General features: G+C 43.5%; 1 protein-coding gene across 1 annotated transcript in view; it reads left to right on the top strand.

The window, feature by feature from the left end:
• The window catches only part of SFI1 (SFI1 centrin binding protein), a 28,401-nt gene that overhangs the window by 12,176 nt on the left and 3,119 nt on the right, over nt 1-13,106 (top strand). The window contains exons 11-30 of the mRNA XM_084216961.1: nt 410-502; nt 932-1,029; nt 1,320-1,401; nt 2,320-2,498; nt 2,734-2,809; nt 3,558-3,653; nt 4,081-4,157; nt 4,790-4,892; nt 5,272-5,368; nt 5,995-6,155; nt 6,559-6,633; nt 6,916-6,990; nt 7,353-7,529; nt 8,331-8,464; nt 9,389-9,484; nt 9,666-9,915; nt 10,588-10,735; nt 11,349-11,472; nt 12,172-12,274; nt 12,745-12,876. Of these exons, the coding sequence (XP_084073087.1) occupies nt 410-502; nt 932-1,029; nt 1,320-1,401; nt 2,320-2,498; nt 2,734-2,809; nt 3,558-3,653; nt 4,081-4,157; nt 4,790-4,892; nt 5,272-5,368; nt 5,995-6,155; nt 6,559-6,633; nt 6,916-6,990; nt 7,353-7,529; nt 8,331-8,464; nt 9,389-9,484; nt 9,666-9,915; nt 10,588-10,735; nt 11,349-11,472; nt 12,172-12,274; nt 12,745-12,852 (2,352 nt within the window). The 3' untranslated portion in view covers nt 12,853-12,876. The remainder of the gene's footprint in view (nt 1-409; nt 503-931; nt 1,030-1,319; nt 1,402-2,319; nt 2,499-2,733; nt 2,810-3,557; nt 3,654-4,080; nt 4,158-4,789; nt 4,893-5,271; nt 5,369-5,994; nt 6,156-6,558; nt 6,634-6,915; nt 6,991-7,352; nt 7,530-8,330; nt 8,465-9,388; nt 9,485-9,665; nt 9,916-10,587; nt 10,736-11,348; nt 11,473-12,171; nt 12,275-12,744; nt 12,877-13,106) is intronic.

The raw sequence follows: 13,106 nt of genomic DNA, 5'->3' as shown, positions 1-13,106 counted from the left end.
TGTGTGCATGCTGCTTTTCACATGAGAGCAAAGATACCTTGCTGCATGTTCCAGTAGTTGATGTTCTGGATTTTTGTTTAGGTTTTAGGGTTTTTCTAAAGAAAAAATAAATCCCTGAATGCTATCTGAAAGGTGGGCATAAGCAAGCCTCCAGCTTTTTGGAACTGAACTATTTTCAAAGTTGGGTCAGTGCTGTCATTAAAAGAATACCAAGGAACTGGTTTGGATCGTGAAGTGAAAACAGTAGTGATTATAAGAGCAGGATGATTAGTGATTTGAAGTAGGATGCTCTCATAATGCTGTCTCCCATTTTCTGCCCCCACTCAAGGGATTCTAGGATTGTAGATTAGTTCTAAATTACCTGATTTGGATTACAAATGAAAGTTGTGTTTATTTCTTGTGGTTACAGGAACTTGGCCTTAAGGGTCTTCGGCAGAATGTCCTGGACACTCGTCTTCAGCGAATGAGAACAAATCTGTCATCCTGTCAGCATCGAGTTACAGTGAGTGTGACTTTGGTTCTTCTGTCAGTTTGTTTTGAGCTTCTTGTATTGACTTCCTCTGTCACCTACAAAGTACTTTTTTATTACAGCAGTGGCTTTGTTCTTAAATACTAATAGCCACAGAAGATCTGTGTGGCTATTAGTATTTAAGCCACTCTTAAGCCATAAGTATTTATGCCACTCTTAGATATGTTTAGTTATGCCACTCTTAGATGTGTTTAGTTTTTTCATTTCCCTGTGTTTATGGTGGATTTTTTTCTTTTACCAGAAAAACTTGTTGGAGGTTAAGAAGTTTGGTATATGAAGCAGTGCAGGAGACAACCATTGCAGTATGCAGCTGCATTAGGACTTTAACAATTTATTCATTTGCATTCTTCTCTTCACTGGATATCTTTGGGAGATTTTGTGTCTTTTTTTATTTTATTTCAGGTGCTGCAGAAGTATTGGAACCGTTGGAAGTCCCGTTTGGAAGAGAAGGAGGAAGAGCAGCAGCAGGCCTTAACATCAGTGGCTCATGCTCGTTACAGGTATGCTGAGAAATATTGATACAGACTTGTACAAATGTGGAATCTGTGGGCCTTTGGGTCTCTTCTTAAGTATGGTAGTACCTTTGGGGGCATAACTTGATAGCAACTGCTCTGACATTTTCTGTGAGTAATGAACAATTTACATCTTGTGCTTCTCTCTGGAATGTTAGAGGGAGATTGGTTAGGCCTAGCTCTGAGGTTCTTTTAATCAGCTGACATTCATAAGACCAATGTGTTTTCTGAAGGAATTGTCTCCTGTGTGCTGACAGTTCTCCCTTTTTGCTTCCCAGGAGGGTGTTGATGAGACAGGTATTTGACACATGGCTGCTGAAGACCTGCAAGCTGCAAGGATATCGAATGGGAGAGAAAAGGGTAAATGTAACTCTTGTACCTTGCTTAGGAAATAGAGGGGATGATTTCATAGTCACTGTCTGTGAATATGAGTTAGCATGAGATGGACTTGGTGTAAATTCCCTTTTCCCTGGTGAGGGATCAAGTCAGGGGAAAGAGATTACAACCGATATTTATTGATCACCTTTTTTTAGTTAAGTAGTTTGTTAATAATAGAAACAAGTTATTATTAGAGTATTGCCATTCACATAGTTCATTCACTTATTTCCTCACCCTGTAAATGTGTGTGTGCTCTCTCTCTTACACAGTCTCATAGCTACTTTGTTGAAATAATAATAATAATAATGCTAAATGGCCAACCCCAGTCATTTAAGAAGTGCAGGGTTGTGCTGAGAAATTAGCTGCTTCTAGGTAGGTGTCCATAAAGTTCTTTACAGGGCCCTTCATTTTTTTAAGGGGGGGTGTGTCTATATATATGTATATGTATATAGTCCTGGAGTCTTCACATGTAGCAGCCACTGTGGCCTTTACATGGTCTCTTACACAACTCCAAGTTGACAGTAGCACATGTGGGTGTCTTTCTGCAGATATGGCTCACCCTTGGTGGAGAGAGATTATCAGTTCTTGTACATCCAACAGGACTGGTTTCTGGAACTTATCAGTCCTTAGGAGTCCTTCACATGCTATTTATCAGCTTGTGTTTTTCCTCTCTTTGACTTGCTGTTTTTTGGTAACCTCTCCTCCACCCACACACACAGAGGTACCTGCAGAGCACGTTACATAGCCTCACCACAGAGAGGCTTTGGTGGTGTGTCCATTGCTGTTCAACCTCAGAAAAACAAACATGGACAGTTCTGTGCATGTCATCTTTAAGGAGGTGTTTGCTGTTGTTTGTAGCTGCCTGTGCTGTGCATTGATTGCCACCTTGCCTCCATTCAGGCTGTGCTCCATTTCCAAAGGCAGCTCTTGCGCTGCTGCTGGTCCTGCTGGCGGAGAAGAGCAGCTGCACGTCTGGAGGAGCAGGAGGGCTTGGTTCGTGCAGGAGAGCACTACAGTAACCAGCTGCTGCTAAAGGCCTTCTGTCTGTGGAAACAAAAGACTCAGGAGAGAGAAACAGAGTAAGATTTATTTTGAAACAGAGAATGATTTGGGTTGGCCTTGTGGCAGCCTACTTTGGACAGCATTTAATTTACAGTGGTGCTCGCTGCTCGCTCCTTTTTTGTGCTTTGGAGTCTACTAAGTTGTCTTTCAGTAAGTGAATTACTGAAAATAACAAATGTGGACTCAAGTCTGTGCTAGAAGTGTCCAGTAACATGGATTGCATTGTAGGACAAATGATTATTTTTCTTTTAGGAGGTTCAAGGAGACAGAAGCATTAAGATTTCACTGTTCAAAGTGTCTGCAGCGGACTTGGAACAAGTGGAGAGAGGTGAGAGAGTTAGCAGATGGGAAAGAGCATGAAGCCTTCCTGTTATGTTTGAATTGCTTGTACCCATATGGCTAGAAGTTAAATTGTTTTAAACACTAGTCATTCCTAAGCTCTCCTCCCTTTTCATGTGGATAAAACCAGTTTGGTGTGGGCGGAACAGGAACTGTGTAGGATGAAGAGAGAATTCTTTTTGTTCATTTATGTAGATATGGTGAGAATAGGAATATGGTTTAGATGTACCTGGGAGTGTAATCAGAGTTAGTATGATGAAGTTGTCCCTGCCCAGTACTGGGTGTGTCCTTCTCAAAAGTTAGAAGTTTGCAGCCAGGCCTTTGTGTATGACCTGTATTTGTGTTACAGGTTGTCACAAACAGAATAGTTTCGTGGTGGGCCCCTTTTCCTTACCATGATATGAGGTACCAGATGTGCCTTGTAGCATGTCTTGAAAATCTATGAGAAATTTTATTGTTGGAGCTGCTCTGTCGATGCAGACCTGTTAACTTGAGTGGTTTACATCAGTCTTCAAGAGGATTCCTATAAAGGGCAGGAAAAAAAAGCACCTCAACTAGGCTTTTTGGGGACCTAGCAGAGTGTAGCACCAGTTTGAGTGAAAAGCTGTTACAGCAAGCTGAAGGATTGATTCTCCAGAGAATGGAAGTGGTCCTTTTCCCTCCTCTCTCTGCCATTGCTCGTTTTCCCTTATCCATGTGTATGTACCTTTTGGTTTTTTTCCATTTCCTATTTCTAGTATGTGGGACATCAGCGTGAGAAATGGAGGAAGCTGGTGCAAGCAGACCTGCATTATCAACATGTATTGCTGGGCAAGACCTTGGCAGCTTGGAAGGTAGGATGGAGCAGCCTTTTTGAGGCACTTGTATGTGCTGTAGCATTTCAGTGAGAGCTGAAGAGCTCCCATGCTGCTTCACTGGAGGCACATACACACCACATGTGCAAGGTAGAATGGAGGCTCTTGTATATAGGGCTGTATGAGCTCTAGCATTGCTTTTTGGAGCAGAAGAACCAAGGTAATCTTGTAGCACTGGTCATTGGTAGATCACAGCTAGCATTAACTGTTGTGTGGTGGCTGCCTGCTACAGCAAAGCAGCATTTCATTTCAGTGGCTGTATTTTTTCCCCCTGTACTTTACTGCCACTGCTACTTATGAGTTACTTAGAGTTAGTTAGATGCTAGTAAGAGTTTCTAGATGTTTCCTCTCCTCTCAGGTGTTAACAGTTGACATAAATTTACCTCTCAATACTATTTTTTTCCAGATTTACCAACAAAACATACAGTGCATTCTGTCTCAAGTAGCTGAGAAGGAGAAACAGCACACTCGACTGCTGCTGCGGTGAGCCTCTTCTAGGCAGCATGAGAGACTGCACTGCAGTCCAATTCATTGCTTTCTTTCACTGCCACCTTTGTAACTTTCTGAATATTTGGTGCTGGGAGGGGACTCTGCCTTGCATTGCTGTTTCTTTGCATGTCTAGCTAAAAGAAATCAACCTCTTCCTGTTTTCTATCCGTTTTGCTTGATTATTTTTTAAATCTCTGTTTAGTCCTGGAAGAGTCATCAGGCAGCAAACTGCATCATTTATGGTATTAACTACATCTATTATGGTATTAAAGCAGCCTGGAAGATGCAGAGCCTCTCTTGCATTACAGTGAGGAGAGAGATTAAAGATATTATCACTTTGCATTGGTTGCAGTTATTTAGTTACCTTATATATTTTAATGCTATACAGCTTGAGTCACTTGCAGAGCCTCATTGGCTCATCTGAAGCTGCTGGATTTGACTGTGTTCTGTTTTGCACTGCCTTCTCTTCAGCAGAGACCTGAAGGGGCAGAAGTTGATTTGCACAACTGAGTTTATAGATGCAGCTGGTTTTGGTTCTCTTGTGAGTAGGAAAGTGCAAAATGAACCAGTGAGAATCATTCTTAATGGGGTTGTTTTTAACTTTTGTGTCTATTTTTTGCCTTCAGACAGGTGCTATGTACATGGAGAGAAAATGCTCTTGCTCTTATACATGAATCTGAGGCAACTACTCGGGCAGATGAGCACTACAGGAGAGCAATCCTGTCAAAGGTAGGATCTGTACAGCAGGATCTTAGTACAGGTGCTGGGTCAGGCAGGGATCATATAATACAATTACAAGGACCAAAAACTTAAATCTAAGAGGCACTACTAAGAGAGATCTGCAAAGTGGGAGTCTCATCTTGTCTTTACAGGTGTCTCTGAAACTTGTCTCTGTGAGCTCATGGCTTTTTCTCTTCCTTCTTCCCTTTCCTTAGAAGGAAGGAAAAACCAGTAGCATGATATAGCATCCTAGTATTGGTGAGTGGGGCAGGGAGGGGATGGATGAAAGAGAAGAACACCTTGAAAAAGGCCACGGGGACCCTCTGAAATACTTCTGCATTTACAGTGCCAGTCTGTGTCCCAGCTCCTGTTTGCATTGTATCTCTAGGTGCTGCTGCAGTGGAGGGACACTGCCTGGCTACGAGCTTGTCACCACCACCTGAAGGTGACAGCTGTGGTGGAGGCCAGAAAACGGTTGGATTTAGGTGAGCTGATGTAGATGTTGAACTCTCAAAAGTCCTCATTGTCTGTGAATGAGCCATGGGCAGTGTGTTGGGTCAGCTGTACAGATGAAGTGACTGGATGGTCTGTTGTTATAAAGGATGTCCCCACAGAATGGAGAGTGAATGCTGCTTGTGTTACTTTTGTTTCTCTCTTTGTTCTTTGTGCTATATAAGGGATGGTAACACTTCCTTCCTTAAAGGAATTTTCCATTACTAATTTTGGGAACCTCAGACATCTGTTTTGAAGGCAATACAAGTAGTCTTATCAATTACTGCTTCATTCTTTCTCTAGTAATTCTTACTGAAAGACCCTCATTCTGCAAGCATTTTCATGGTACCATGGTACATTCTTGACACGAGGACTCTGAAGCACAGAGGGCTTTCCTAAAGGTTGTAAAGAATGTCAGTGGCAGCAGGGAAGACTTGCAAGTCACATCTCCCTGTGTGTTACATGAAATGTTTCACAGTTCTTCTTCCTATGCTGACTACTGTCAGTGTTGTCCAAGCTGAGTATTGCTGAAACAGTTGGGAAGAGTGGCTGATCACTTGATACTCTGAGATTAATAATCTCCCTTTGGTACATGAATTAATTTATCTTCCCCTAACAGTGTGTTTACAGAGCCTGTTTCTGCACTGGAAGAAACTAATGAGAGAGTCTCTGATGCTGAGGGCTCAGCACCACAGGGCAGTGCAGCACCACCAGCAGCACCTGCTCCAGAAGTACCTGGTGAAATGGAAAAATTATCATCAGCAGTGCCTTAGGAAAAAGGTGAGAAGGATCAGCAAACTTCCCAGCCTGTGGGAAGTTATGGGTATGGAGGAACACACTGTGCTCCTAGATGAAGGGAATGGCAGTCTGGGCTGAGAAGGAGCATGACAGCTTTGACAGCTTTGTGTACTGAGGAGGAAGAAGCATGGCTGTGTCTTGCCTGAAGAAACTGATAGAAGTAACAGACTTAACAAGACAGCCTGAGCTTACTGCAAATGAAATCCCTGCTGGGCTTGTAGATGTCTGCACATGGGGTTACACTGTAGGGCACTTGGGTATTGAGGCTGGCCTCAGCAGAGCAAAGGGAGGGTGATAAAGGCTGTTTGCTAGCTGTTCTAATAGCATTTGGCTCAGATAAATGGGGTTTCTCTGCAAGTGACTCACTGTTTTGGTTGCCTTGCAGCTGCTGCAGAGAAGGGGAGATGAACTAATGACTCATAGACTTTGCTCTGCTTCCTTCTCTTGCTGGAAAACTCGGGTAAGGAATTTGGCCCTGGGTAGACACCTAGCTCCTTGCTAGTTATTCTGCCTTCTCCTTCATGTTCTGTTTACACAAGGACCAAGAAAACTTTATTTAAACATTTTCAGGATTTTTTGGTTCATCTAGCATGAGAGATACCTTGCCATAGTTTTGCTGAACTGAGAGTTTTCTGCTCTGGCTCTACCATCACTTCCTCTTTGCTTGGTGCTTTGGCTGGCATTCCTGGTGTTGAGTATGTGAACTCCTAACCTGGTTGCTGTGCATTTTTTTCCCCAATAGCTGTTGCAGCAGCAATGGGAAAAGCAGAAGACAGTGCAAGCCTTGTGGCACTGGTCCCTTTCAGTGCAGAGAAAGGTAAGGGGCTGTGCAGGGCTGGGGCAGGCAAGTGAGTTTGATGATGTGCAGATTTGACTGCATTCAGCAGAGTGCACACTGAATGTCTGTTTCCTTTCCTCTTTTGGGTGTTGTATGTTATTTTGGGATGCTGGAAAACTCCCTAACATTTCTTAGCTGATTTAAAAATATGCACATTTTTCCCCATCTGGCCTCAGCTGACTTAAATCTCTGTCCCTTTGTCATTGTGGCAGTGTCCTGCTGTTGCTGCTGCTCTGCTTATTCCTATCCAGAGGAAGGGAGGGTGTTGCTGTCTGCAGGGGGAGTCCCTGGCCTGAAACCTGTCTGTGTAATACTCACAGCTCTTGTTGTTCCTGTTGTAGGTATTTGATGCTTGGCTCAGGTTTGCCAAAGGGCAGCAGGAGAAGAAAGTTGGCATTGAAAAAGTCACAGGAGTTCACCACACAACTCCTTTGAGAGAAGGTGTAACCTGTGCCTTGAGAAACACTGCTGGCATCAAGCAGCTGCTGGGACAGCTCCATACTCAGCCCCAGCTGGAGGTGAAAGAGAGATTGCTCAGATATAGATCCAGAACTGGGCTGCTCTGCTCTGTGTGTGTGTGTGTGTGTGTGTCTGTCTGTCTGTGTGTGTATGTATCTTGTAGCTCCAGTTATTGTTTAGATCCTACATACACTTCTATCTCTGCTTCAAAGCATTTCATTCAGCTGAGGCTAGAGGACTTCAGACTCATTTGAAACCTTTCTTAATTAAACTATTTTAAAACTGGCCATTTTCTGCCACAGACAATACTCCTGATTAAAACCTTTGCATGTGGGTCAGGTCTCTAAATTCTGTGCTAAAATGAAGCATTAGAGACTATATCTGATCTTGTCTTAGCTTTAGCACTGCTTATTCCTTCATATGTGGGCTTGTGTCACTTCTGCCTTTGAGTATCAACCCAGCCCTGTGTGTGAAAAGGATGCCTGTATTGACTGCTCTCTTCCTGCTTCTGGGCAGCATTCCCAGCTCTTTTCCAGGTTTTCAGGATACCAGTTGTTCCATTTGCTAATGTGCAGCTTGCCTCAGTGCAGAAGTACCCAGTTAATTCTCCTCACCCAAATGTTACCACAGGGGACCTTGTGATTTGGTTTAGAGAGCTGGTATGGCTTGGAGGGCATCAGAAATCTTGGTTCCTTCTCCGTGGTGCTTCCTGCTCTCAGCCATCAGATGCTCTGTCATTCTTTGTGTTGGCAGGCAGCCTGCAGTCTTCACCACTCAGTGTATTGTTGTGCCATGCTGTGGAAACAGAGGCTCTCACCCAGAAATTAAATAAACCTTTTTCTTTTTTGCCACCTCTGAAGAAACAAGTGACATTTAAAAGGCCTGAGGTTAGTCCTGAGACAAGAGGACATTCATCAGAGGAAGAGCCATGGCCTTCAAAATGCAGACATCTACCACTTCACCCTGCTGAGGGGGGCTCAGTGCTCCGTAGCCTGTGAGTGTAAATTTCCAGTCCCTCCTCTGTTTCTCTGGCATATAAGTAACCTTGCATATTTGTAATCTATCTGTCTCATTTTTGTGTTTTCAAGTTTTCTCATTGATGACTTCACTTCCATGCATTCTCCTTAACTCTGACTTTGCATCATGTGGCTGGTGGTACAGAGTTATACAGGAGCTGCTGTGTAATGCAAACATCAGCCCACACACAGGGAGGTATTTGTGACTGTACTTGCCAGTTACAGGTAGAACCAGCTCAGCTCAGCTTCCACTTTGTGTTTCTCAAGGCAGAACTGAATTTGTGGAGCATTGGCCATTTGTCATAGGAACAGTTATGTAGAGAAACATTGAAAGATACCTTTGATGGGACTTCAGCCATCAGGAGAGCTTATCTTGCCCAAGTGGCCCAGTGTCACTGGAGCTCTTGTTTTTTGCACTGAAGTCACTTGATGAAATGATAAATATCAAGATCCTGGTGTACAGAAGCTGAAATTTCTTCTTGCCTCTTTCTTTTCCCTGGGGAAGCTATTCCTTAAAAAATTCTGTTGATCATGGGGCAGTTGCAAGGAAGAATTGTCTATGAATCTTTTCAGTGCACGACAGGAACCCTACAGGGAAATAAGGTTGTAACTTCACATTGCTTTAAGTAAGTATATGCTGCCAAAAGAAGAGTTTCTGCCCTGTTCAGTTGTGTCACTTTCACCATTCTTTATGTTGGCACCACCACTCACAGGGTGAACTGGATTCTCACATTAATACAGGTTGCCATTTAATGTTTAAGAATCAGGATTGCATGCAAGGAGAATGTTGCAGAGCAGGGATGAACGATGAAACAGGACTGATTTTTTAGCTGCAATGCCAGCTGATGCCAGTTTACAATAATCATAAGTCTGGGGCACTCTTTGTTCTGTTTTCTTTTCAGAAATGCCATTCAACGAGCCAGGTTACCACCACGGAAGCCTGACTTCCCTCTGGAATCTCTAGAAAGCAAGGAACTGCTGGGACCTCCTCTTACTAGGTAGAAAATCTAATTTTAGAAGTAAAGAAAAGAGGGTGACTTACAGTGGGCATAGTAGAGCAGCTAATTGGAGAGCTGTATGCAAGGGAGTGACAGGAGTCTTCCCCTTTTTTGCACTGACCTCAAAGGACAAGACCAACAGGCTGCCGTGTATAGTGACCTTATCTTTCTTCCTGTACAGGTCAGAGGTGCCCTTTCAGCAAACATCTGTGAATAAATGTCCTGCACAGACTGGGAACTTAATGCTGACACCTCACAGGGAAGAAAGTACCTATAAGTGTCTGTCTCAGATGGACAATGCTGCTCATCCCCATCCCTCTCTCACTTGGGCTTCTCTCCCCCTGTGGACACAGGACATGCAGCAGGGGCAGGGGCCAGAGTTGTGGTCTCCTGCATCTTTCATGTCCCACATGAAAGCTGCCTCAGAAGAGGTGAGTGAGTGTATTGTTGAAGGAACAGTTAGTGTGTGTACTGGGCTGCTGCCAGCAGGCCTGTTACTTACTGTTGTGTTTTCTTGTGGTTCTTCTGAACTGCCCTGCTTGAGCTGGTTTTCTCTTGTTCTAGCTATCTTTAAAGCTGACCAAGTGAACTGCCTCTGAATGCCCAGGAACTGTTTACCCCTAGTCTGAAGCAATCCACATGTGGGGTTCTGTATTTCATGCCTTTTTTCTGTTTGTCTTCCTAGCCAGATCTTTTCCTAGCAAGTAATGTGAGGGTGCTGCTGACTCTTTGGAGTTCAGACCAGTTACAGTTTGCTGTCCAGATTGCAGGGTTTTAAGAGAAACTCAGTTTAGGAGCAGTGGGTGTGTCTGAGAGCTTCAAAAAGTTGAAATTCACTTAACCTGCAAGTGGGTGCTTGATTTTTGAACTCCTTGTTCCACGCAGAATGGGAAATTTTAATTTTGGTGAAATACCTCCATGCTAGAAATCAAAGAGCCTATCTTTTAAGCTCTGCTTCTTCTGTGGGATTTTATGAGAGGGGCTCAGCACCTACAGGACTTGTCTGAGTGGGAGTAGGACTAAGTAGGTCAGGCACATCCTACTTGTAGGGTTTACTTAAGAAACCCTTTGAGGAAAACCCCAATATCATTCTGACCTTCTAGAGAGGACCACAGCCTGCCAGTGGTCACAGAGCAGCCCATTCCCAAGACTCTCAACAGAATTCTGTGGAGAAGAAGTTGCCACCAAATTTGCAGCCACATTTGCTGTCATCTGAAGCCTTGGTGGGAAAAGGGAGTCACCAGACAGCAGGTACATCCTCAGATCCAAACTGTAGCATTGCTCATCCTCCTCTCTGATCTATATGAGACTGCAAGTCACTGCCACAAAATAACAATGTGCTCAGGTGCTGGGGTGTTCACATGTACAGCAGAACTTGCTTCAGGAGAGAAATTCATCCAGTAGAGCTCTCTGAGATTTCCCTGTACTTACAGTATGGCTGTGAAGGGGACAGATCGTGTCTAAGCCCCTCCCCTTGTGGTGTTTTTAATGACATCAGAGCATGACACTTGTTCTGCAGGACTACTGTACTTAAGTACTTCTAGACTGAATGTGAAAGACTAAATCCTGAACAGGCCAAAACAGTATCTGTAGTACTGAACCATCCACCAGAGCATTTTGTATCTTTTGTGTGTTCAGACTGAGTCTTCAAGAGCTTGTTCTGTTGTCAGAACTCCTGCCCTCTCACTGTACCTGATCCTTTGGGGTGAACAGATACATGTCACAGGGTAACCAAACTCATGAAAAGCAGTTGGGAGGGTTCCTTTTTTCCTGTCATTAAAAATATTTTCTGGTTTTTTGATAAGAAGAAGGAGTTGGATGTCTGTTCTACCTCCATTGCTTGTGCCTTGTATCTTCCATTCAGCTGAAGGGGAAAAGAGGGAGCACAGTTCCAGAGAAGAAATGATGTTGGAGAGAAAGGTGGAAGTTGAACTCTGGCATATCCAGCAGCAGATGCAGTACTACTACAGCAGGAAGCAGGAACTCAAGTAATGCACCTTTAGCCAGCCTTTCTTCATGTTGTCCTCTCTGTTGCACTTTTTCTGAGTATCTACCCTAGAAATAATCAGTCTGTTCACAGCAGAACTGTGAATGAAACAGAGAAAAGTACCAGAGATTTTTATTTTCTCCTTTGGAGTTCACTCCAGGTGAAGGAGAGTATGTGCATAACTGCTTCTGTAGTCAGCCAAGTGGTTTAATTACACCTTTGGCAGCTCCTGCAGAAGCATGTCAGAGGTATCACTGGGTGTAATCAGGAGATAGTACAAAGGAATAGGGCAGAGCAGTTGAAATTTAGCTTTTAGTTATTCTGTCAAGAGGAGTGAGCTTTTCCAGCTTTCAATTAAAAAAATTAAATATGGCTGGTATTTGATAACTGCTCTACTAGAACAAGAAATCAGAAATGCTCAAAAGAAATGGGGCTTGGGGGCAATTTGAATGTCAGGAAAAGAGGAAGTCAGGGGCTAGAAGCAGGAGGTGGAGATGACAGTTTTCAGATTCCTCTGCTTTCTAGCATCTTTTGGGTTTTCTGGTTTTTGGGTTTTTTTACCTTTTAAAGAAGATTTTAACCATTGACTGGTTTGAGACAAAAATATGGGTCTTATTGCAAGTATCAATTGCAAGTCTAAGTTGGCTTAGACTGTTGAGCTCTTAATTTGGATAAGAATCCTTCTAATCCATTTTATCAGGTGCTGTCAGCAGCAGGCACAGATTCTGCAGCAGTGGCTGGAAATGAGCACGCAACCAGGAGCCCAAGATGCTGTGCAAGGAATTCAGGAAGAATTGGGTCAGGTGTGTAAACAGCATTTAAATTGAAGCTACTGAAGTGATTATCACTGTGCTATGCACTTAGCCTAAAGGCTGATGGTAGCTGTGAGAAATTGTGTAGTAAGGGAAATTTGTAGTCAGAAGTAGGCTGAGGAGCAGAAGAGTCTGTGTAGATGCCTCTTCCTGTTTGTTCAGAAGTGTAACTCCTGCTCCAGTAGACCTTTCTGAAGCTATTTCCAGGCTATGGATCAAACTTTCATAGACTCAATCTCAAAATTTTTCTGCAATTTCTCAAGACAATTCCCTGTGTGCAGACTGGTCCTGCCCCAGGTTCACACAGCCAGGTTTGGTACTGGTACCTCTGAGCTGTTCCTGAGTGACACAATCTGCTACATACTGGCCCTCAAGTGAGATAATACAAAAGCTGCTGGAGCTAAATATTGTCTGACTGTACAAACTTCTGTTGATGCTGATGTACTTGTGTTCCCTTGCAGCTGCAGGTGAGGATCAGCACCCTCACCACAGCACAGCTGGCTGAGAGACATCACGTGCAGGCCCTGCTTGCCCGCCTGCGAGATATCCAGCTTGCCCTGGATCTGTAGGATCTCCAACTTCCCAGCTCAGGGGTAGGACTTTTTGCCCCTTTCATAGCAGGGGACAATGGAAGAGATGTATCCATTCACTTAGTTCTATGTATGGAATTTATATTTGATAAATTAAATGAAAATAATTTTGCTTTTTTTATTGTTACTGTAGCTGATCAAAACCAAACTGGAGCTACATCCTACCTTGTGCTGTACTGGCAACACTTAGTTTAGGTTACCTGTCATGCCACAAAGATAAGCAACACAGATAA

Source organism: Fringilla coelebs (assembly GCF_963513975.1).
Source record: "Fringilla coelebs genome assembly, chromosome: 17".
In the NCBI taxonomy this organism is placed as follows: domain Eukaryota; kingdom Metazoa; phylum Chordata; class Aves; order Passeriformes; family Fringillidae; genus Fringilla; species Fringilla coelebs.
The sequence above is the reverse complement of the archived record's forward strand: the minus strand, read 5'-3'. Positions and strand labels throughout refer to the sequence as shown.